At 43.5% G+C, this 24032-nt stretch overlaps 1 protein-coding gene across 1 annotated transcript in view; it reads left to right on the forward strand.

Annotated features, from left to right (window-relative positions):
- The window catches only part of rgs19 (regulator of G protein signaling 19), a gene marked incomplete at its 5' end in the record, with an annotated part of 25087 nt that extends 1590 nt beyond the window's left edge, over positions 1-23497 (forward strand). The window contains 4 exons of the mRNA XM_080733165.1: positions 18391-18548; positions 20479-20559; positions 21543-21777; positions 23173-23497. Of these exons, the coding sequence (XP_080589291.1) occupies positions 18391-18548; positions 20479-20559; positions 21543-21777; positions 23173-23364 (666 nt within the window). The 3' untranslated portion in view covers positions 23365-23497. The remainder of the gene's footprint in view (positions 1-18390; positions 18549-20478; positions 20560-21542; positions 21778-23172) is intronic.
- Between the last annotated feature and the right edge of the window lie 535 nt (positions 23498-24032).

Here is a 24032-nt window from a genome sequence, read left to right on the forward strand (position 1 = left end):
CGCCTAAGGGCGACAAGCGAGGTCGTGCCATGTCTTGGCCATCTGACCTCATATGGGAATGCCCATATGGAGGCCACATCTGCCACATACCACACTAACATAATCCATATATGGCCAACACAGATGGCCAAGACAGCCCATATCATTGTGGCAGGTTCTACAAATTGGGATTGTGGCATCTGGGATCTGGGATGTATGGGCATAAAAGGGATTCTACGATTGTGGTTCCCCTGACATCACAGTGATGTCAGCGTGATGTCAGAGCAGCAAACCCAACCAAAAATGTGCCGTTTCACATAACATACCAGTAAGACGCCTAAGGGCGAAAAGCAAGTTGAGGTCGTGCCATCTGTCTTGGCCATCTATCTTGGCCATCTGTCTTGGCCATCTGTCTTGGCAACACATTCTCACCCCTACTGCATCTCACCCATGACTCTGGGTCATGTCCCCCACGGCGTCTTACTAAGACGCTGAAATAATCTCAGCGCGTCCGGGCAGGACGCTGAAAGTGCTGCACTTCATAAGAAAAAAGAAATAGGGGAATCCCCTAGTGGGATTTGAAACCGCTGGTTTCCCAGCTACCTGGCGCTACCGCCCACGCCACTATCCACGACGCGTTACCGATTTATGTGCCGTTATGGACAGAATAGTAAATATTCAGTCCCACAGTATCCACGTTCTCAAAGATAAAGGCACAAAAAAAGGGTGTTTACTGTTTGGCCATCCGTTCGCTAGCTCAGTCGGCAGAGCACGGTGCCCACTATAACCAAGGCCGTGGTTCACTTCCCACCCAGGGAGGTAAATGCACATAACACTCTCCCTGCACGTCTCAGCTAGACGATGAAAGCATCCCAGCGCTTTTCGAACTGACGCTGTGGGGGACATGACACGGCGTCAAGGGTGAAAACATGCTGGTCTTGGCCATATATGGATTCTGACTGTTAGTGTGGTTCTCCTAATAGGGCATCATCTGGGATACAACATATTTTATATTCATATATGGAGATCCCTAACAGAATGCCTTTTATGCCCATATATGGAGATCCCTGCTCTGAGTATCTGACATCACTGTGATGTCACCTGTTTATGCCCATAAATGGAGATCCCTGCTCTAGTATCTGACATCACTGTGATGTCACCTGTGATGTCACAGTGATGTGTCAGGGGAACCACAGTGTCAGATTAGTAACGAGGGTCCAAGCCTTCTCCTCCGCCGTTCTGAGGTGCTTTTAGCAGCCATGCCGTGTCTTTCCCTAAGCACCGGAGCACTGCGGTTGATGTCCCATTGTCCGCGGTGTGTGTGTGTGTGTGTGTGTGTGTGTGTGTGTGTGTGTGTGTGTGTGTGTGTGTGTGTGTGTGTGTGTGTGTGTGTGTGTGTGTGTGTGTGTGTGTGTGTGTGTGTGTGTGTGTGTGTGTGCGTGCGCGCGCGTGCGTGCGTGTGTGTGCTGAAGTGAATGTGAGATGTTGTCTGTCCAGCCATGTGCGCATATTTTCAAATGGCCAAAATGTATTACGGCTAAAGTGGGTGATGTACGTTTTGTAATAATAATCAAAAGTAACTAGTAACTAAAGTTTTAAAATATACGTAGTGGAGTAAAAGTACAATATTTTGATCTAATTAAAAAGTATTGGAAATTAGAAATATTCAAGTAAAGTACAAATACCTCAAAATTGTACTTGAGTACGGTAAATGTACTTTGTTACTTTCCACCACTGCAAATGAGAAGTGAAGCAGACAAGTTGTGTGGTTACTTACTTAGAGTGCTGACAGTGTCTGTGGGCAAACATGTTGGATAATATTCTGATGCATGGTTGGGTTTGCTGGGAGGGACAGGAGGTAAAGATGAATCTATGCCTCTTCTTTTGATCCCACCTCCCTCACCTGGTCATTCATTTTTCATGGCCGGGTGGGGATATGTTTTATCATCCTATACCAGGGGTCTTCAACGTTTTCAGGCTGAGATAGAGATGAAGCAGGGACCCCCACAACCTGTTCATAGATTCCATAATGTTTCATCGTTTGACAGCACGATCATCAGTGTATTTTGGATTCATGTCAATTTGTTTTCAGATATTTAACCTCTTGAACTGTCAATACTTAATAAACTTGACCTTTCACTCTGTACTTTGTCTGCTCTTTTTCCCCTCTACTTCAAAGCTCTTTGCCAAAAATAGCAGATCTACAAGCTCACAACGCCTCGAGCTGCAAGGCGTTGTGAGCTTGAAGATCTGCTATTTTTGGCTAAAGTTCTCAAAATATGGACACTAGGGTTCAAGTGGTTAGTATAAAAAAGCAGAAAATAACTTTCTATCACTCAAAGATTTGGAGGACCCCCTGTTGTAACCCCTAGATGTCCCGGACCACCTGTTGAAGACCCCTGTCCTATACAGTTCCTCTATGGTTTTATCCCCGTTTCTGGTCAGGCCAAATTAAATACGTGGTCATGAACCCCCATTTCGTACATTTTTGTAAGTCTGGGACCCCAGTTTACACTGTATAATCCTCAGGGTTCATTGGACCCCTGGTGGTCCCCGGATCCGACATTGTGAAACAGTGGAGCACAGCATGTAAAGCGTGGCTGATCACCTGATCCTCAATCTTCAAAGTGAGAGTGTAAAAATTGATTTAACTGTGCATTAGGCTTGGGCGTTATCTATTCTTTCATAATATCCGGACATTTCAATGGGGTATAGTGTATTTGTGTAAATAAATAAAGTAAAACAGTAAAGTGTGCTCCTAAGAGTGCAGTTCTCTGCCAAGCCAGGTTGCCTACGCACTTACGCAGGGCCTGCAGACTTTGGAGTCATAGCCAATTGGAATGGCATCTGAAAAATTGGTCTTATACATTTTGATAACTCCAGAGATAACGTATATCAATTTGTCTGAGTTTTGGACAAAATTGGAGTAATATAACGTTGTTGTCGGGTGGAAACCTCGTTTCTCCAAGTTTCAAATGTGTACGTTCTTTCGCAATGTAAAGCCCTGCTTCATCGTACAAGGCCAGAACAATACTGGGCCCTGATGGTCACCCAACTCTTTTGGATGAGGAAATTAATTCACAATTGAGCGGGGCCAGACGCGAGTGTGCTATTCCCCCCGGAGCTGAGGAGAGTAGGGGGAGGAGCTTGTGCAAGGACGCGCTGTGATTGGGAGAAGTCCCTTTGAGCCACAGTCAGTCACAGACGCAGTCCCCTGGTCAATATTTACTATTCTGTCCATAACGGCACATAATTCGTTAACAGCGCTGAGTCGGCTCATGCAACCAGGACATCTCAGCCCGACAAAAATGTGCATTCAAGCTCTTCTTTTTCCGTTTTGTTACTTTTTTTTTTTTACTTGTCCTCTTTGTCTTCACTTCCTTTTTTCTCGTCTTTCCCCACAGTGTCTGTTGCACACTTCCTCTTTTGGAAGCTGTTCTGTTCCTGTCGTATTCCGTCTCTCTCACGCACGCACGCACGCACACGCGACGCACGCACGTGCGTGCATGTGCAGGTGCAGGGCCGAATTAAGTCTTTGCCCTGGGTCACGACCAGGCTTTGCTCTATAAGCTCACAACGTGTTTGTTTGTGAGCTTGTAGTTCTGGTATTTTCACAGAATGTTAGACCCAGAATAGGAGTGATAGGACTATGTGTGTGCAGCAGTGCTATGTTATGGTTTAGGTTATGTTATGGTTTTATTTGATTAATTCTACTAGAGAGAGAGGGAAAGTGTTGTTCTTGATTACATTTAGTAAAAAAAAAAAAAAAAAAACATATCAGATATTTTGATGAATAAAAATAAATACAAATAATAATATATATTATTTTTCTTCTTTTTTCGTAATCTTTTCCGATTGATTCATCGATTCATCTAGCTATTTGTTGAGTTCTTATATGGATCTGCAAGGTACTTATAACAAGGTGTTAATAAAGTGACCGCCATGAATAGAGCTCTCTCTGTTCTGCCTTGCGGGTTAACGAGCATAGTTCTTTCCTCTGAAAATGTATCAAACAAGAATAATAATGATCCTCCCCTCTCCTCCCTGGACAAAATCTTGCCTCCTGACAGAGGCTAAATCGCCTATGCCCACAGTGACAAAGTATATGTGAACAATTTTCCAAACATAGTTACTTAGTACTCAGAGGAGTAGTACAGTACAAAGCGACCACAGGATGTGTACAGGATGTCAAATGCAACACAATTGTTCCTTTCACAATGTCCATGGTCATATTGTTGGTTTGGTTGAAAGCTTCAAAATGGATGTCGTTTAGTATTCAATCATACGTATTAAGATTGAATGTTTAACCACTTTCAACCTGGCATCCCTATTTTAGGCATGTCATTATACTGCAAAGAAAAAGTAATTCAATTGGAAACAAAAACACGGATGTACCACGTAAATGCTGCAGTGTCGTAGCGCCAAGGTGACTTATTTTGGGACACAACAACGTTTTCAGAAATGGTCTGATCTGTATTAACTTAAACGTATACATAAATACATTCATTTCCGGTACATTTCCAATGGTCACTTGGCATGAGTGTAAGGCACAGCCACTCGTGACCAAAAAACATATTCACGTGGAATGGTTATTTTGAAAAATATACCAGTGAGAGATTGTATCAAAAGTAACCTTTGTTTAATTGAAAACGTTACACTGACGTTATGCAAAAGAATTGTAAGCTATTTCACAGCCAGAGATGATGATTCCTTGGGGGTCAATGGCATGGAAACGTTTGATAAACCAGTTTGAATGTATTGCTGTTTGTGAGAAACACCTGGAATCTGTGCTTTGTCACTCCTGACTAGGGCATTAATGAAAAATTCAACAAGTCAAGATTCGACAACATTACACAATGTCGACTCCCACCAGAGAAAGTCGAAAGTCAAAGTTGAAAAAAAAAATCCTTTGTATTTTTTTTCTATCATTATTTTTGCTCCATGTGTGCGTCTGTACAGCATTCAAATAGTAGGAATGCTTATTGTCAAGGACGGAATGATCTAATATTACAGTGCTACATTACATTTGGTATAACATGGTTCTATTGTGAAAATAGCAGATCTACATGCTCATGTAGATCGTCTATTTTAACAATTTCTGCCTCTATATATTTGACAATTTGGACAATGTTTAATTTGTAATTTTAGAGGTATTACACAGTCCTTAAATTGGCACTTTAGAAATGTGCAGATCTATATACTTAAACTTTGTGTTGGTTTGTTTACAGTTGGGTGAGAAAACAATGTTGCACATTAAGTTAATCATCTGGGGTGTGTGATGTGATGACGTCATCAAACGATAAAGTCGACTTCAACTCAACTTTTTACTGAGTCGAGTCGACTTACAAAAATCACAAGTCGTTAATGCCCTACTCCTGACTGCTCTGAGGTGTTGTGTGTATGTCAGCAGGACATACAGCTGTTCTTTGACCTGAAAGGAAACATGATTTCATATTTAATTTCTTTCATGCGAAAACCTCTTACTGTAATTCAGTTTCATTGCACGGGTTGTTGAGTTGCCCTCGCACTGAATGGAACCACAGTGAACCGTCTACATTCACAGACACAGTAGGGTTTTATTACGTCTGCCCATGTTGGACACAGGTCAGGCGGCCCAGGACGTAGAACCTGGGATGTGGAGAAGAGTGGAACCTGCGCCATTTCTGGATTGGTCTAACATTTAATGGCCACGAAGTCTCTTGACAGCGAAATCATATCAGGGGCTGTGGCTTGTAGAGAGAGAGGTAGATTGTTGGTGCACTGTACTCACTTTGGCTTCTCTTTCTTTCTCCCTGTGTGTGTGTGTGTGTGTGTGTGTGTGTGTGTGTGTGTGTGTGTGTGTGTGTGTGTGTGTGTGTGTGTGTGTGTGTGTGTGTGTGTGCGTGCGTGCGTGCGTGCGTGCGCACTGGCGTGCGGTGATTGCATGTGTGTGTGCCCACAATTCTATAAATAAATGTGCCCCTATGTTTCTGTGCATTCGCCATCATCTTTGTATGTGTGTATGGGCATGTACATTCTTTGCATGCCCCATATTCTGTGCATGTGCCTATGTGACTGTATGCATGTGTGACTGTACGTGTGTGTGTGTGTGTGTGTGTGTGTGTGTGTGTGTGTGTGTGTGTGTGTGTGTGTGTGTGTGTGTGTGTGTGTGTGCGTGCGTGCGTGTGAAGGAGAGGTCTTCAACAGAACGGGGGATGACATGCATGTGTCCATGCTGCTATCAGCGCTGAGGACTCACACACTAACCTGCCCGCCCACCCAGCATGATGGACATACTGGTAAACCAATAGCAGCTTAGAATGCTTCTCCTCTCCTCTCCTCTACTGTTTCTCTTTTAGTCCAAGAATTTTAGGCAAAAATGGGGGTCAACCTCCCACTAATTGCAACTAAACCAAACTCTGCTGATGTTGTATCCTCAATATGTCCTGAATAACAGCAAAAAAAATGTTGCAAGGAGTTCTATGAAGGGAAAATGTTGAAAATGGCCTGTAAGTATGACCCCACCAAAGATGTTTTTTGGCCCTTTCTGATTATATTTTTGTTCCTTGAATCAAAACAAGGATACAGAATTGCAACAAAACCAAACTCTGCTAGTTTTGTTTCCTCAATATGTCCTGAATAACAGCAAAAAAGTTGAAAGGAATTCAACTAAGAGTTGAGTCGTTACATTTTGTATAACACGTTCTATTGTGAAAATAGCAGATCTACATGCTCACATGTGGATCGGCTATTTTCACAATTTAAAGTTATACCATGTAACTTTTTTTACAAAACAAATCTTAAAATTGTCCTAACTGTTAAATCGCTAAAGTTTTAGAACACCCACTCCGTTATTTTCAGCTTCTGAAGCCTTCTCTTTATATGTTTTCTATGATCCTGACCGGGCCCCGGTTTTCGCGGAAAAATTACGTCATCATACACTACCGGCCAATCACAGCGAGGGTTATACACTGCCGGCCAATCACAGCGCATCTTGAAGTGGGGTCGCTATCACAATAGGGCGGCCATATTTGTAGGCGCCCGTGTGTCTCTATACTCGGGAGTCCGTTTCTCCGGAATGCCTGAACGCACAGGAACCAGGGACCCCTCTAAAGATAGATCTCGGCGAGGTGGAGGCAGACGCGGGGGTGTGAGGCCCGGTCCGCGGCGAAAAACGGCCGAAAGATGCGGACGCGACCGCGGTTTGCTATAGAGCTACTGACCACTAGTTGAGCAACTTACACAGTATAGCTTTAAGCCTGAAATATTTTACAATTTGGCCCATCTTTAATTTGTCATATTAGAACTATTAAAAATTCCTTAAATTGGCACTTCAGAAATGTTTGGGTACAACCTATACACTTTAACTCTCTATACACTAGTTCTCTACAACATGGGTCTTCAACAGGGGGTCCGGGACCCCTAGGGGGTCCTCAGAGTTACTACATTGGGTCCTCCAAATCTTTGAGTGATAGATATATTAACCACTTGAACCTACTGTCCATATTCTGAGAACTTTAGCCAAAAATAGCAGATCTACAAGCTCTACAAGCTTGTAGATCGGCTATTTTCAGCAAAGAGGATTGGTGTAGAGGGGAAAAAGAGCAGACTAAGTACAGAGTGAAAGGTCAAGTTTATTAAGTATTGACGGTTCAAGTGGTTAAATATCTGAAAACACAAATGTACCTGAATCCCAAATACACTGACGATTGTGCTGTCAAACAATGAAACTATATGGAATCTACGATAGGGTTGTGGGGGTTCCTGATTCATCTCTCTCTCAACTAAGGGGTCCTTGGCCTGAAAACATTGAAGACCCCTGCTCTACAACTTCCTTTCATCTCTGACCCTCTGTCTACTCTTCTCTTTCTTCATCTACCCTAATGTTTTGGTCTATCGCTTCCTTACATTTGCTAACTTCTTGCCACTCTCTCCCTCTCTCTCTCTCTCTCTCTCTCTGTCTCCAATTTCTGATCTCGCTCTTCCTTGTGGTCTATCTCTCCAGGACTAGCACACCAAAATTAGCAGATGTACAGGCGTGCAAATGAGCTTGTAGATCGTCTGAGCTGGTAGACACACAGACACCGGCGCGCAAAACAGTTTATACCCGGCTTTACTCTCCAGTTCTCATTCATTTGTCACCCCTCACTCTTTCTGTCTTTCTCTCTCACTCACTCTCTCTCTCTCTTTCTGTATCTGTCTCTTGTTCTTGATCTTCTTGATTATTTAGCAAATGTTTCCTTGCTCCAATCAAATGATTAAGGTTTCTGTGACATTAAGCTTAATTGATCTCCACCTTGAGATCTTTAGTTACTGGGAGTAAGAGAGGAAAATTATACAATGAGACACACAACAGGCACTTGACAAGGACTACAGTACCTACCTAACCTAGGACTGTAACCTAATTTAACTGGAACTATAGTTGTACTGTCTCTGACCTCTGAGGACCTTTCCAGGGAGGGTTTTCATGTGCGTCTTGCAGTGTCACCCTTTCTTGTTTTATTTAGATTTTTTTGCACTGACCATTGGACACTTTTTGTTTGGCTCTGCACTATTGGGTAATTGTGTTAGTACTAGTATTGAGTATTTTGCTTGTGTTTGACATGGTGATGAGATACTTGTAGCACTGACTAACATTGACTGTGGACACTTTTGTTTGGCACTGTATTGATAAGTTGTGCTCTAAAGGGGAACACACACTGGACGCGGAGGCGGTGCGGAAGCGGCGTGTCAAAACATACGGCCCCATTATTTTCAATGAACTAACCCACACCGGCGGTGTCAAGACGCGCGCAGCCGCAGGTCTGCCGCCTCGCCTGCCGCGCCGATACGCCGCTGTTCTATTTTTCCAGCGTTGCCGCGCGGTGAACATGTTCTCCCATGGTTCTCCCCACCGGGGGAAATGGATGTGCAGTGTGGCAGCTCGCCGCATCCAGTTGGGGTTACCACGTGGCACTTCATGTGCGTTGATACCGCGACGCTGCGCAGCCGCCCGCGTCCAGTGTGTGCTCCCCTTAAGTATTGCGATTTGCTTTTAGGTATTGCTATTACACTTATGAGCGTTGACTGTTTTGACACTTTATGTATATAATTTTCTTTCTCTTTTTTGGTGTACCTTGCTCTTTTACTGTGTACACTTTACCATTTTTTTCTTTTCTTTTCATACTTCTCTGTAACTTTGTAAATAACCTTAAACTGCCGTGCTGCCTCCGGGATAATAAAGGTATCTATCTATCTTTATACTCCATCACGCAACATAGTATAATTTGTTAATTTGTTAAGAAATTAACAAAACAAATCTACAAGGTATCCACACTCTGCATTCAATTGCAATGTGACGATAGCTTGTAAATTATTTATAGATTTTTGGGTAGCCAATGCAGTCTTTGTAATAGATTTAAGTTGCAGGACTTTTTTTGTCTTTGGTAAATGATAACCCTGACTCAGCGGTGGTTTGCTTCAATGTTGACCTGTTGCCTGTTGTCACTTGACTTATGATGATCAGGTAAGCTAAGTTAATTGACCCGAATATGAAGTGATGCACCATTCTGATTTCAGACTCAGCTGAAGCGTGAGTCTGACATTGTGCCCTGTTTGAGCGATTTCTGGAGGGGAGGGACTTTGACGGCACGGATTGGTTATTTGTTAAACCCACCCCCACCCCCTGCGCTAATTGGAGGAGCCGTCATTTTGGCTCGAGAAATCAAATATTATTAGAGAAACAATCCACTCTGAGAGTGGTCGGGTCTATGGGCTGGAACCAGGCTAACACCATTCTGTAAATAGACGGAGCCCGAGCTATTAACTCATTTAGTGCCACCCCTTTCACCACTAGAGGGCGCCCAGTGGCCATAGAAAATCCCATAGAGATATGCTGGTATATGCAGAAGCCCTGCAGCCATGACTTGCCTGAACACTTTCCTTTGTGCATGTACAGGAAGAGGATGAAGTTAGCTTGAAGTTAGCTATTGGCTACCAAGCATTTTAGAAGCCTTATTTTCGTCAACTTAGCCATGATTAAACCTTGCACACCTCATGCATGGGAAAAAAACAGAGAAGAATGAGCTCTAAAAAATCCAATGCAATCCTGGATTGCATTGGAGTGGATTTGTGCAGTTTGTTCACAGCTTTCAAACAAAAAAATCCGATTGGAAATCCGTTCAGGCATTCTTGAGATAATCGCCATTATGTTTTACATGTTATGTAAACAAACATGGCTGCCCTGTATGTTAGATGGGGTTGTATGGGGGTGGAACATGCAAAATCGCGATTGAAATCATGTTCACTAGATTTGATGGGGTCCACAAAAAAAAATTCAAAAAAAAAATTTTTCAATTTTTTTTCTTTTTTTTTTTTTTTGAGCGGTGGTCACAACGCTCCTATACGTGGCCGTGTGTGTGGGTCTGTCTGTCTGTCTGTCTGTTTGTCTGTTTGTCTGTCTGTATGTCTGTCTGTCTCCGGGTATGTAGCCTGGCCCTGCAGTAACCTTTTCTGACCATGTTAAGGGAGGGGCGCTGTTGTTCAGGATAGGCCAGGCATAGGCCAGGCACACTCACACACAAACACACACAGGGGCCACACACACACACACACACACACACACAGGGGGCACACACACACACACACACACACACACACACACACACACACACACACACACACACACACACACACACACACACCACCACCGCTCAGTTCACACGAGTGTGATTTTTTATATCCCGAACTAGTTCGGGATAGGCACTCTGGGATGCGATAATATATCCCGAACTAATTCGGGATAGGCACTCAATGAGTTAAGAGAGTACGACTACGACCCCATAGACTTTTGTTGTAAATAGTGAATATTCACATCATATTTCAAACATTTACTGTATTGCCTAAACCAACGTTTCATTTGATTTGGAAATTGTTTCTGTTTGCTCAGAGATAACAACAAGAACAAGAAAAATGCTGAAGTAACGTGAGCGAGATCGTGGCAAGATCACAATCGAATAGAATAAAATAGAACAGAATAGAAGGCAGTCAGGTAGAGCAAGGCATTAACAATGTCAGGGTTGGGGGTTCAATTCTCTGTAGAGTGTAGATCAGTGGTTCTCAAAGTGGATTCCAGGGACTTGTGGGTTCCTTTAGGGGGATCTAAATTGACCCATACAAGTCTGTAACTCTGACAGTGTAAAAATCCATTTGTACACTGTCAGAGTTAAGGGGAGACCTTGACATTTGAAAGTTTGAGAAACACTGGTGTAGAGCATCACATCAAACTTTGTGGTTGATATTTGATCAGACCTAACAGTCCTGTTGGAAGCTTTCTCCGGATTCTAGTCGTTATGTAGATGTGTTTTGTGTCTCTCTAGTCAAGTCTAGACCAGACCAGACCTGATCCATAATCACAGTTAGTTGAAGGAATGTAGCTTTTCTTTGTAGAGAGGCTCTTCTCTTTAAGCCAGCTTATTGAGAATACACCCGTATGGCTGTGGGTGAGGACTGTGTGTGTGTGTGTGTGTGTGTGTGTGTGTGTGTGTGTGTGTGTGTGTGTGTGTGTGTGTGTGTGTGTGTGTGTGTGTGTGTGTGTGTGTGCACTTGCGTGTGTGTGCACTCGCGTGTGTGTCTGATTCATCAAGTTTCATCAGGGCGGAAGTTCTGCATGTCACAATACCTCTGACTCTGCTTCCGCGCTCTCTCTCTCTCCATCTCTCTATCAACTCCTTCTCTCCCTCCTTCATTCCAGCTGCTGTATCTCTTTCTCTTTCTTATTTGTATGGCTCTCTTTAATCCTCCTCCTCCTATCTCTCTCTCTCTCTCTCTCTCTCTCTCTCTCTCTCTCTCTCTCTCTCACTCTCTCTCATTCCTGTGTATTTGGAGAGGCTGAGGACGAGTGGACGACTCCAATCTTTATCTTCCCGGCGTTAAGTTGTGACCTATGACTTGAAAAACTGGGAGAAAACAAGACAGATAGACAGAAAGAAAGAAAGAAAGAAAGACAGAGCAGAAGACATGTTCTGAGGACTTTCAGACGGAGTGTTCATCTCTGACCTGCTGACGCGCCTGGTCTGTGGTGAGACTCTAATAACATTATATGTTGTAACTGAATAGCCATGTGTTGAGAAGGTTATTGTGCTTCAACTGGTTAACACATTTCTGGTCAGTGGGAGCTGGTTAACATCATGTTATTTGTAGAACTGGTTGTAACTGCAAGGTTTATTGGATTTTCTCTGTGTTGCATTGTGTATCTGTATATTTTTTTATCTAATTTGTTCAGTAGCATTTTGTTCTTTTCTTCTCATTTGCAAACGAGACTTCACGCTCAGGGTTAGCAATTAGCATGCTTAAGGCTTTAATTGATTATTGATTGATTGACTGCAAGCTAGTATTAAAACTGGTTTAACGAGGCATAGTGATTTAAGTGGTTCCTGATAACTGGCTTAACGTCCTATTCATTAAGCACCAACAGCACACAGTCAAATCCTTTTAGTGTTAATTTATCCAAATGGAGTTAAATGAACACTCTTTTTGACTGTGCACAGACTAGTGGTTCAGAGTTCAGACCACTACACAGCTGGTCTAGGATCTGATCTCCCTCCCTCTCAACTTGGTCCGTCTCTCACCACTGTTTCTCAACCTGTGGTCCAGGGTAGGGTCCCCCAGAAGCAATTGGGAGCCCGCACCGAGAACCACCGATCCAAAGTGCATGTGCGGTCACACACACACACGTCATCTGTGTGTGTGTGGATATCACGTGTAGGCAGCGTGTGTGTCTGTATTGTGTGTATTGTGGTTGTGGTGTTTAGACTATCACGGCCATATTAGGAGAGGAGAGGAGGTGAATTTGGGGGTGAACATGTCTGCTCAGTGGAGAAGCACTTGACTCTGTCAACACACTGCTCTGTTTGACTGTATTTATGTACAGTGTGTGCGCGCTCGCGCGCGCGTGTGTGTGTTTGTGTGTGTGTGTTTGTGTGTGTGTGTGTGAGAGAGAGAGAGAGAGAGAGAGAGAGAGAGAGAGAGAGAGAGAGAGAGAGAAAGAGAGTTCACAGTATATTAGGAGATATGTAGTGTGTGTTGGACATGTTAAGACAGGAGCAAAGACAAGCTCCTGTCTTGGGAAAAACTTTTAACCTCTCTGGAGTTCAGGAGAGATCTAGTGTGTGTGTGTGTGTGTGTGTGTGTGTGTGTGTGTGTGTGTGTGTGTGTGTGTGTGTGTGTGTGTGTGTGTGTGTGTGTGTGTGTGTGTGTGTGTGTGTGTGTGTGTGTGTGTGTGTGTGTGTGTGTGTGTGTGTGTGTGTGTGTGTGTGTGATATCAGCTATCATTTGATTTGAGGTGAAATCAAACACAAACTTAAACTTAAACTTAAAACACAAACTCAATGATGCTCAATGAAGCTCATTATGAGATCATTAGTCTGACAGAACATCGTAAATCTTAATGGAGTTCCATTTAAAAGGACAATGAGTCAGTGAAGTAATTGGATGACAAAACAGCAACATTCAGATTTAAACGTGATATTTCTTTGTGCTGCTTTAAGTCAATATTTTAAGAGCAGACAAGGTAAGATGAGAGAATATAATTTAAGGTAACGTAACATGTAGCAAGGCATGGCATGTGTAGCACAAGCAAACTCCTTCAGATGGCAATTATTACATAAGAATAGAATGTTTATTATTATTATTATTATTATTATCAAACTAAACAAAATAAATAAGATTAAAAAATAACAGCCCCAGCCCTCTGTTGAACACATTATCTCTAAAGTCATGTCATCAACATGGATCTGTCCCATTTCCCATATTCCCTCCTGATTGGCTACAACTGCCTTCTAAAGTTTGTGTATGCGACGTGACCGTCGCTTATGTCTTACTGGTCATTTTCTTCTTCTCTCTCTCTTTCTATCATCCATTTTCTCACCCTCCTTACAGTCGACTATATTTTCTTTCAGATGTTTTGATCCTGAGCAGTGGTGGACAGTAACTAAGCACATTTACTTGAGTAATGTACAGCTTTAACATTACAGCCCCCAATTTATTCACTTTTTAAAGATTATTGTTCAGCATTTTCTGCTTTATTCGGATAGGAGACTGTAATGAGACAGCGAATCTGAGGGCAGAGAGAGACATGCAAGAAATAAGACTGGGGACATTTGTTCACATGCGATTGGATTAGCCACTCATTTCATGCACATAAAGTAGTGCAACAAATGTTTTGTTATGTTATAGCAGTTGCCTTTCCTTGTCAATTTGCCTCAAATGTGACTTATGTTGTGCTGTTTTCTGGCTGTTCAGAACAAGAGTGAAGCCAAGTCGTGCTATATAGAGACATGGGAAGAGGAAGTACAATCATTTGACTTTTGTCCAGAGTGCCTCAAATTTGTCACTCAAAACTATTTGCCGAGGCTCTGTGCACTTTGGCAAGCTAACAACCGTAAAAAATACAATGTGGCAGCTGTGAAGCAAATGAGATAAGGAGAGTCGAGTGCAACACATGTGGGCAACAGTTACTCTGTGTGTGTGTGTGTGTGTGTGTGTGTGTGTGTGTGTGTGTGTGTGTGTGTGTGTGTGTGTGTGTGTGCGTGCGTGCGTGCGTGCGTGCGTGCGTGCGTGCGTGCGTGCGTGCGTGCGTGCGTGCGTGCGTGCGTGTGTGTGTAGCCTGACACACTGCAAGACAGTAGGACAGATATCATCTAAAACAGCAAAAACAACAAGGCCATTAAAAGTAATAATGGCATCATGTGGCCAGCCTATGATGAATGATGACTCCATATTTGGGCAAAGTTTCTGCTTTATTCCAGGGACACTTCCTCTTATAGATGGATCGGCTCTGAAAGAAGCTATATACAAAGCCAGAGTGCAGTAACTATGAACAAAAGTTTGACTGAAAATGTTGTTTAAAAGTATTCCAACTGCTCAGCCAAATGACATATAGGAATATAAGTCATATTACACTGATTTTATATCTCTTCTTGAGGTAATTGTTTATCCCACAAAAACACAAAGGCTAATTTGACCTTCTTTGGGATACACAAATAAGTTGGTGTCCAGAAACGTAGTTACTGCACATTGGCTTTGGTTCTCACACCTTTTCGTGACATGCTGTGAGCTTGTAGATTGTCTATTTTTTCTTTAAACCCCTCACAATACAGCATAATTCTTTTAGCAGATAATCGGTTCTGGCCAGGCCAACTCGAAACAGGAACAGCCCCGTGACTGTGGGGAGTGGCGAATTGGACCAAAATCGCCCCAATTAATCTCTGTCTCTCTCCCACCCCTCCATACCGTATTTGAACACTGAATTGAGCAATGAGCCGAAGGAGAGAGTAAACCAAATACACGCTGAGAGCTGCAAGCAATCAGGCTGTGCGATTATGAAGCCATAATATGAGATTGATGCTACAAATGAGCTCTAAATAACTTCAAACCCACAGGCGGCCCCTGTGTGTGTGTGTGTGTGTGTGTGTGTGTGTGTGTGTGTGTGTGTGTGTGTGTGTGTGTGTGTGCGTGCGTGCGTGCGTGCGTGCGTGCGTGCGTGCGTGCGTGCGTGCGTGCGTGCGTGCGTGCGTGCGTGCGTGCGTGCGTGCGTGCGTGCGTGCGTGCGTGCGTGCGTGCGTGCGTGCGTGCGTGTGCGTACTCACGTGGGTGTTAGCATATGTGTGTTTGTGAACACTTTGTTTGCGTTTGTGTATGTGTGTGCGCGTGCCAGCACATGTAGACTGGAATGTGTGTTTCTAACCACCTCTTTCCTCGGGAATTTACTGGAGAATCTTTTGCACCACACTTCCGGTTAACAGCAGACATGATACAAGTTCACGTCGCAGATGCAACCGTTTTGAGCTTGTAGATCACACTCGGCAGCGGCGCCGGAAGCTCCGTGCAACTTCTGCGCAATGCACGATGGGATGTTGGAAAGTTGTTGATAGGAATGCAGTATTTGCAGTACACCAAATATCTGTCAGACTGTCTTTTCTCTCTCCCTCTTTTTGTGTCTCTCTCTTTTTATTTCTCTTGTTGTCACTTCTCTCTCCTCCCCCTATTTTCTGTCTATCTTTCTGTTCCTTTTCTCTCTCTCCCGCTATTTCCTGACATGTCTCTGCGTGCAGACATCTGGGCTGTGTAGTTAAACCGCTCCTCCCAGCATTACCAGTAGCTGTGGTGAAACTGGTGACATGTGTGCTGTTCCTGCGCTGCAGGAGCGAGCTTGTAACAAAAGGTTCCCGGTTCGATTCCCCACACCGGCCACCACTCAGTGCCTTGAGCAAGGCACTGATCCGCTTCACCGGAGCGTCTCAGTGGCCAACAGCAGATTGAGGTTGTTCTGGTCAGCTCCCAGGTTTTAATCAGTGGTGGAAAAAGTACTCACATGTCTTACTTAAGTAAAAGTATCTGCAATATAGACATACTCTGTTACAAGTAAATGTCCAGAATTCAAAATGTGCTTGAGTAAAAGTACAAAAGTATTGGCATCAAAGTGTACTTAAAGTACCAAAAGTGCTCATTATGCACAATGTCCTAGTTTTCAAATATATAAAAATATTTTAAAAATACAGTAGCAGATCTACAAGCTCACAATATTGCTTGTAGATTGTAGATTGTCTATTTTAAAATGGCCAAAAGGATGAAGTGGTTAAGTTTTCAAATAAATGTACAGTAGTGGAGTAAAAGTACAATATTTTGATCCGAGATATAGTGGAGTAGAAGTTAATGTATTGGAAATTGGAAATACTAAAGTAAAGTACAAATACCTCAAAATTCTACTTAAAGGAGCTATAGTCAACTTTTTCTTGAAAAAACGGATGCTAAAATAAAAATAATGTTTCGAAAATATTTTATAAAAGAATAAGCTTCATATATGTGTTTCTACTAACCACAAAAAGTATAAAATAATGATAAAATAATAATTTTGGCCATTGTCGGGCCGACACTTTGTTTACATCCTAGTATAACACTATCAAAGAATAGACTAGAATGTAAACAAAGTGTTGCACCACTGGTTTTAAAGTGTGTGTCTGTGTGAGTGTCAATCTACCAGCATCCCATGACACGGCTCAGATAAATGACATGACACCCGGAACTCTGAGTAAATACTATGCTGTGGACGTGATCTGTGTGTGAACAAGACAGCAGTAATTTGATAGCTGTTTTATGGTAGCTACACTCTGACACACTGTACGACAGGGCAAGCATAGTGGCAATGATCAATACCGGTACTCAAGCATCCGAGAGTACATCCCATATATTGGGTGTTTTACAGTAGGCGAGAAGCGGACTGGGACAGAGATATTAGTAGTTTTACGGTAGCTGGGAGATAGACAGGGGACAGCTGGGGACAAATGTTGGCAGAGCTGTGGTTTGAGAGCAGCCAGAATGTTTTAGGGAAATTAAAAAATAACATGACACGCCTAATCTAATGATGAAACCCTGCCATCTGACATGCCACTCTGTGTGCCTGTGTAGCTGTGTGAATGTGCATGTGTGTCTGCGCATGTGTGTGTGTGTGTGTGTGTGTGTGTGTGTGTGTGTGTGTGTGTGTGTGTGCGTGCGTGCGTGCGTGTGTGTGTGTGTGTGTGCGTGCACGTGTGTGTGTGTGTGTGTGTGTGTGTGTGTGTGTGTGTGTGTGTGTGTGTGTGTGTGTGTGCACGCTCGTTTGTTGGTGTGTGTGTTTGCGTGTGAGAGAGCTAGAAGTCACGTACAATCAGATGATGCATCACATTGCTTTGTCTGTCTTCATATCCTGCCGTTTACTTCCTCTATCTATCTACCGTATCTATCTGTCTGTCTGTCTATCTATCTACAGTATCAGTAAATTTTCACATTGAATTTTTGAGCGGTGGTCACACCGTCTCCATAGCGTGTGTGTGTGTGTGTGTGTCTGTAGCCTCTGGTGTATGTAGCCTGAGTACCCTGGGTGACCAGAGAGGTGCTGTTGAGTCTAGCCTGGCCTGTGCATCAACTGCAACACACACACACACACACACACACACACACACACACACACACACACACACACACACACACACACACACACGCACCCCCCCCCCCACCCCACCGCTCAGTTCACACGAGTGTGATTTTTAAATGTAGTATGAGCTTCTTTTCTCTCTCTCTCTCTCTCTCTCTCTCTCTCTCTCTCTTCCTCTGCTCTGCCAAGGAGAGAAAAAAGACAGAAGGGTTAAATACTGTACAAAACAAAATTATATACAGTAGATCGCTTATTATTCTGTCCATGTGTGTGCAATGCATGCATGTAAACATTATACTTAGCTTTTAAACTAGAGCTTCTTTTTTAGTTCAAAATTTGTTCGCCTATTATGACATGTCCAGAATAGGGACGATAGGCATCATGTGCTTAATAAAGTTTGTTTTCTACCTCCATCACTCTCTCTCTCTCTCTCTCTCTCTCTCTCTCTCTCTCTCTCTCTCTCTCTCTCTCTCTCTCTACAGTACACAGGACCAGTGCCAGTGGAGAGAGGAGGAGGAGGGGGGGTGATGGGAGATGCAGGAGGCGGGGGAGGGGGGCGGGGCCTAGCCACCACTACTCACACTTCCCAGCGGTCCAACGCCTGCTGCTTCTGCTGGTGCTGCTGCTGTAGCTGTGCATGGTAGGACACACACACGCACGCACGCACGCACGCACACACGCACACACACACACACACACACACACACACACACACACACACACACACAACCGTTTGTTTTGTATTTATCATCTATAAAATGTACTAAACTAGCGAAAACAGCAGATGCGAGGCGTTGTGTGCTTGTAGAGTGGCTGTTTTCACTAGATTTGTGCGACAGTCTTGTATGATGAAGCAGGGCTTTGCTTTACCAAAAGACGTACGTACACGAGGTTTCTGCCCGACAGTGACGATATTTTAGTGATTATGTTGCGAGGAAAACGTTGAGATAATAGCCATTTTGGTTAGAACTGATTGAAAATAACTTTGTACTTCAAGTTTAAAATGATACTAAATATTTTTTCAAGTGTACATCTGGGATAACTGGAACCCTAACCCCTAAATCTAACCTCTAAATGTCTAATCCCAAACCAGTAACACTTTACTTAAAGGACGGGTCTGTGATGCATTATAATCACATTTATAAGGCATTATAATGCACTTATAATGGTTCATAACACTCGTTATAAATTATACAACTTATAACAAGGTTTATGAAGTATTATAAGTGCTGGTCATTATGCATTAGAAGCTCAGCGAACAGCACATTATAACCATAACTTCAGTTATAGTGTCTTTATACAGTAACTGACTCATTCTAACACATACTATGTAAAGCAGGGATCTTCAACAGGGGGCCCGGGACCCCTAGGGGGTACTCAGAGTTACTACAGGGGGTCCTCCAAATCTTTGTGTGATAGAAGCTTTTTTTCTCCTTTTCTATATTAACCACTTGAACCCTATAGCTTCCATATTCTGAGAACTTTAGCCAAAAATAGCAGATCTACAAGCTATTGTATCTATTTTCGGCAAAGAGGTTTGGTGTAGAGGGGAAAAAGAGCAGACTAAGTACAGAGTGAAAGGTCAAGTGGTTAAATATCTGAAAACACAAATTGACATGAATCCAAAATACACGATGATTGTGCTGTCAAATGATTAAACTATATGGAATCTATGAAAAGGTTGTGGGGGTCCCTGCTACATATCTCTCTCAATTAAGGGGTCCTTGGCCTGAAAACGTTGAAGACCCCTGATGTAAAGTGTTACCCCCAAGACCCCAGAACCACCACGGTAAAACAGTGAAGCTGCCGTCGCCTGGTGGTCAAATCTGGGATTGCTATACTTCTGCATTTAAAACAGCACTATATGTTTACCCATTGAATACTTAGTGCAATATCAAGTCTTCCGCATTTGGTCAGCAAAATCTGGTGCTCAAATCAAGCGTTCTTCCGGGTACTTCAAACGCTGGCGAGCAACTTTCATTGAAATGAATAGCTGGGGGCAGGTGGTCTGTCCTGTAGATGAATTGTAACTCTACTAGAGGTTCGCGGGTTAAAAAAAAAAAAAAAAGTTAAAAAAAAGCAAAAAAAAAAGTTAAAAAAAAAAAAAAAAAAATCGGGGGGGAACTATTGTGGCGGAACTATTGTGCCGCAGCGCACGTTTCCGGTCGGACATATTTGACCGCCGGACGCACTTCCGGTTAGGAACTCCGTGTGCCACGTGATCAGTCCTAGCCAATTGGAGTGCTGCATTTGGTCGTGTCTGACTGACAAACAAACAAAAACCGCTGGCTGCAGTTCTAAAATGTATGTATAGATGGTTACCCCTAACCCTAAACCAACACAAATATTTTCCTAATAGTCATTTCTCAAATGCTACTTTACTTGTGGGGATCTTTGTCCCAAGTACACACATGCACGGAAACACGCATGCACTCACATTACTCACTCACTCACAAACGCATGCATGCATTTTATGTGTGCTACGATAAGTCTGTGTGTGCACTTCTAGTTGTGTGTAGGTATGTATTAGCTGTCTGAAAGCTATGTGACCATGTCTGTCCCACTGTCAGGAATGAAGAGGAGAGAAAGAGGCGAAGGCATAGAAAATCACACGACACAAAGATGGACGCTATACTAAACTGTGAAGCTTGGTACGTTAATAACACGCCAATATGTCATGTGAAGCTGCGTACACTGTTCATTAACTTGTTCAATACGACACCCTACCAGACTGAAGTTACATCAGTAATACTGTTAAGTGTTTAGTATAACTTGACACCATACCAAAGGCTATGTCATAAACACTGTTAACTATTTAGTTTAATGACACCATACCAAATTGAAGCACGCACACGCACGTGCGCGTACTGTCTGTTTGTTTGTTTGTGCGTGCATGCGTGCGTGCGTGCATGTGTGCGTGTGAGTGAAATACTACATAAATAAAGGCATATACACACACAGTCACGGACACACACACACACGGACCACAGAAAGTGAAATTCCCATGTCTGAACCTTCGACCTTTGTTCCCCCGGGCAGCGAGACAATAAAATCCTACTATCCTACAATAAAATGAGCTCTGTCCTACTGTATGTCTATCCTCATACATTATTCTCAATGGGTTTACCAATTGATCTCAACTTGGCATTGGCCATTGGCATGTATACCTAGAGCGAAGAAGATGATTATTTACTTTTCCAAAATCTAAGCTTTTTGTGAACTCTCACTCAATAAGGGTGCATTCTGAAATACGCTCTGGAGTTGGGAGTGGAGTGCAGTAATATGGCTTGGTGCGGCTATAATGTGCGGTAATTCATGAGCTGATGATAGGTGTGGTGCTCCACCTCAGCAATCCATGTCTTGTCTGGCGCCTTGCAAAGACGATAGACACACTCTTTGCTTGGCTGATACTAACACTAAGCCACACCAACCTACTTACTTAATTAAAATGAATGACTGACCAATGAAGGAATTAACCACTGGCACTGACTGACTGACTGACTGACTGACTGACTGACTGACTGAACGAATGAACGAATGAATGAATGAATGAATGAATGAACGAATGAACGAATGAATGAATGAATGAACGAATGAATGAATGAATGAATTTTCTCTCTCTCTCTCCTTCCAGCACCAAACCGTCATCAGATGAGATAGGCCTGTGGTCTCAGTCGTTTGACAAGCTGATGAGGAACCCAGCAGGGAGGAATGTGTTCAGGGAGTTCCTGCGTACGGAGTACAGCGAGGAGAACATGTTATTTTGGCTGGCCTGTGAGGACCTCAAAGAAGAGATCAACAAGACCTCCATCGAGGAGAAGGCTCGCACCATCTACGAAGACTACATCTCCATATTGTCACCCAAAGAGGTGAAAAGCCTACCACTGTTGCTCTTTGTGTCCTCCCTTTTCCTCCGCTGTCCTGCTGTCTCTTTCACTTCTTTCTCTTTTCACATCTTTCTTTTATTAATACATAGGATTGTTTAGGGAAACATAGTCCAATCTGTATCTGTGCAGACAAGAAACTACCTCATTGCACTGCTCCTCGTTTGCTTTCTTGTTCTAAAAATAAAGTAGTTTACTAGTTGGCTATCACAGTCTCTCTCTCTCTCTCTCTCTCTCTCTCTCTCTCTCTCTCTCTCTCTCTCTCTCTCTCTCGTCTCTTGCTCTCTCTCTCTCTCTCTCTCACTCACTCACTCACTCACTCACTCACTCACACACACACACACACACACACACACACACACACACACACACACACACACACACACACACACACACACACACACAGATAAGCCATGTGTACACACCAAAAGTATTTTTAGTTCAGTACGCCTGTCTGCTACACTGCTGCTATTTCTGTGTGTGTGTGTGCGTGCGTGCGTGCGTGTGTGCGTGCGTGTGTGTGCGTGCGCGTGTGTGTGCGTGAGTGAATCACAGCACTCTAAACACTTTCATGCACATACACACAAACTACATGCACTACCAGTAGGACACTAAGCAGCATACTGTCTGTCTGTCTGTCTATCAGGTTCCCATCATCTGCTTTTAGGCGGTCTGTCTATTGTACTGCCTGTCTGCATGTACATCTTTCTGTGACTCTGTCTGCCTGTCTGTCTGTCAATGCCTTTCAAAAAACACGTAGAAAAACGCTTTGTTCCATAAACATGAAAACCCCGTCTGGACTGACCTCACTGAAAGCACTGTGTGTGTGTGTGTGTGTGTGTGTGTGTGTGTGTGTGTGTGTGTGTGTGTGTGTGTGTGTGTGTGTGTGTGTGTGTGTGTGTGTGTGTGTGTGTGTGTGTGTGTGTGTGTCTGTGTGTCTGTGCGTGTGCGTAAGAAAGACCAGTGACTTTGGGTGTCAAAATATATTTACATTTTAACTCAATGCTATAGTATATTGGGACGGCAGTGGCTCAGGAGGTAGAGTGGCCGCTTGGGTACCGGAAGGTTCCCAGTTCGATCCCGGGCTCCCCAGAGTAAGTGTAGATGTGTCCTTGAGCAAGACACCAAACCCCTAATTGCTCCTGATGAGCAGCTTGGTGTCTTGCATTGTTTCATCCGCCATCGATGTATGAATGAATGTAATGCACAATCATTGTAAAGACAATATATAAATGCACCATATCATTTTGTCATTATATCACATGGCTTGACACGTTAGCAGAGAGATAATGTTGGATGGATGTTGGGCTGAACGAATGGATGGTTGGATGGATATCGATGACTCCATTTTGCTGATAAAACTTCCTCCTCCTCCTGCAGGTGAGTCTGGACTCTCGGGTAAGGGAGGTGATAAACAGACGGATGGAGGAGCCAACGCCCCACACCTTTGAGGACGCCCAGCTGCAGATCTACACCCTCATGCACAGGGACTCATACCCACGCTTCCTGTCCTCCGGCATCTACCGCTCGCTGCTGCACGGAGGCTCCTCGCGCACCTCCTCCGAGTCCTAAACAGAGACATGTACCTCCTCTGAGTCCTAGAGCCCGTTCAGACGGACACGGTTTCTATAGAAAACGGCAAAATAAAATCCTCCGTTTAAGAGGACAACGGCGTTTTCGGGGGTTGAAAACGCAACAAAGTGAAACCACCTTCCAGGATGGAAATCTTTGAAGACACCATGCCTCGTGTCTCCATCTAAACAGGAAAAACACAGGAAGCGACAAAACGCGTGATGTCATGGCTCACATGCAGACAAAGTGCAGCCACGTTACCATGGTGAATGTAAAAAAAGGAAGTACACCGGCGTCAAGCGTCTATCTGTGCGTCACCGCCACCTAGCGACATGGCATGCACATTACAGCATTTGCAATTACTGATGCGTTTCCATGTGAATGCATAATAACGAGTGAGAACGCAACAAAACTTTGCCGTTTTCTCCAGAGATCCGTTGTCGTCTAAACTCGGCCCTAGACAGAGACACATACCTCCTCCGACTCCTACACAGAGACATGTACCTCCTCACCTCCTCTGAGTCTTTTAGCAGTGGTTCTCAACCTGTGGGCCGGGGCCCACTGGTGGGCCATGAGGATAAAGCTAGTGGGCCCCCAAATTATTGGCAAACACTAAGATGTTAATGATAATACACATAACTAATATTACAAAAAAAAAGACTATGGGC

The sequence above is a fragment of the Nannobrachium achirus genome, assembly GCF_963921795.1.
Source record: "Nannobrachium achirus genome assembly, chromosome: 9".
Lineage (NCBI taxonomy): Eukaryota > Metazoa > Chordata > Actinopteri > Myctophiformes > Myctophidae > Nannobrachium > Nannobrachium achirus.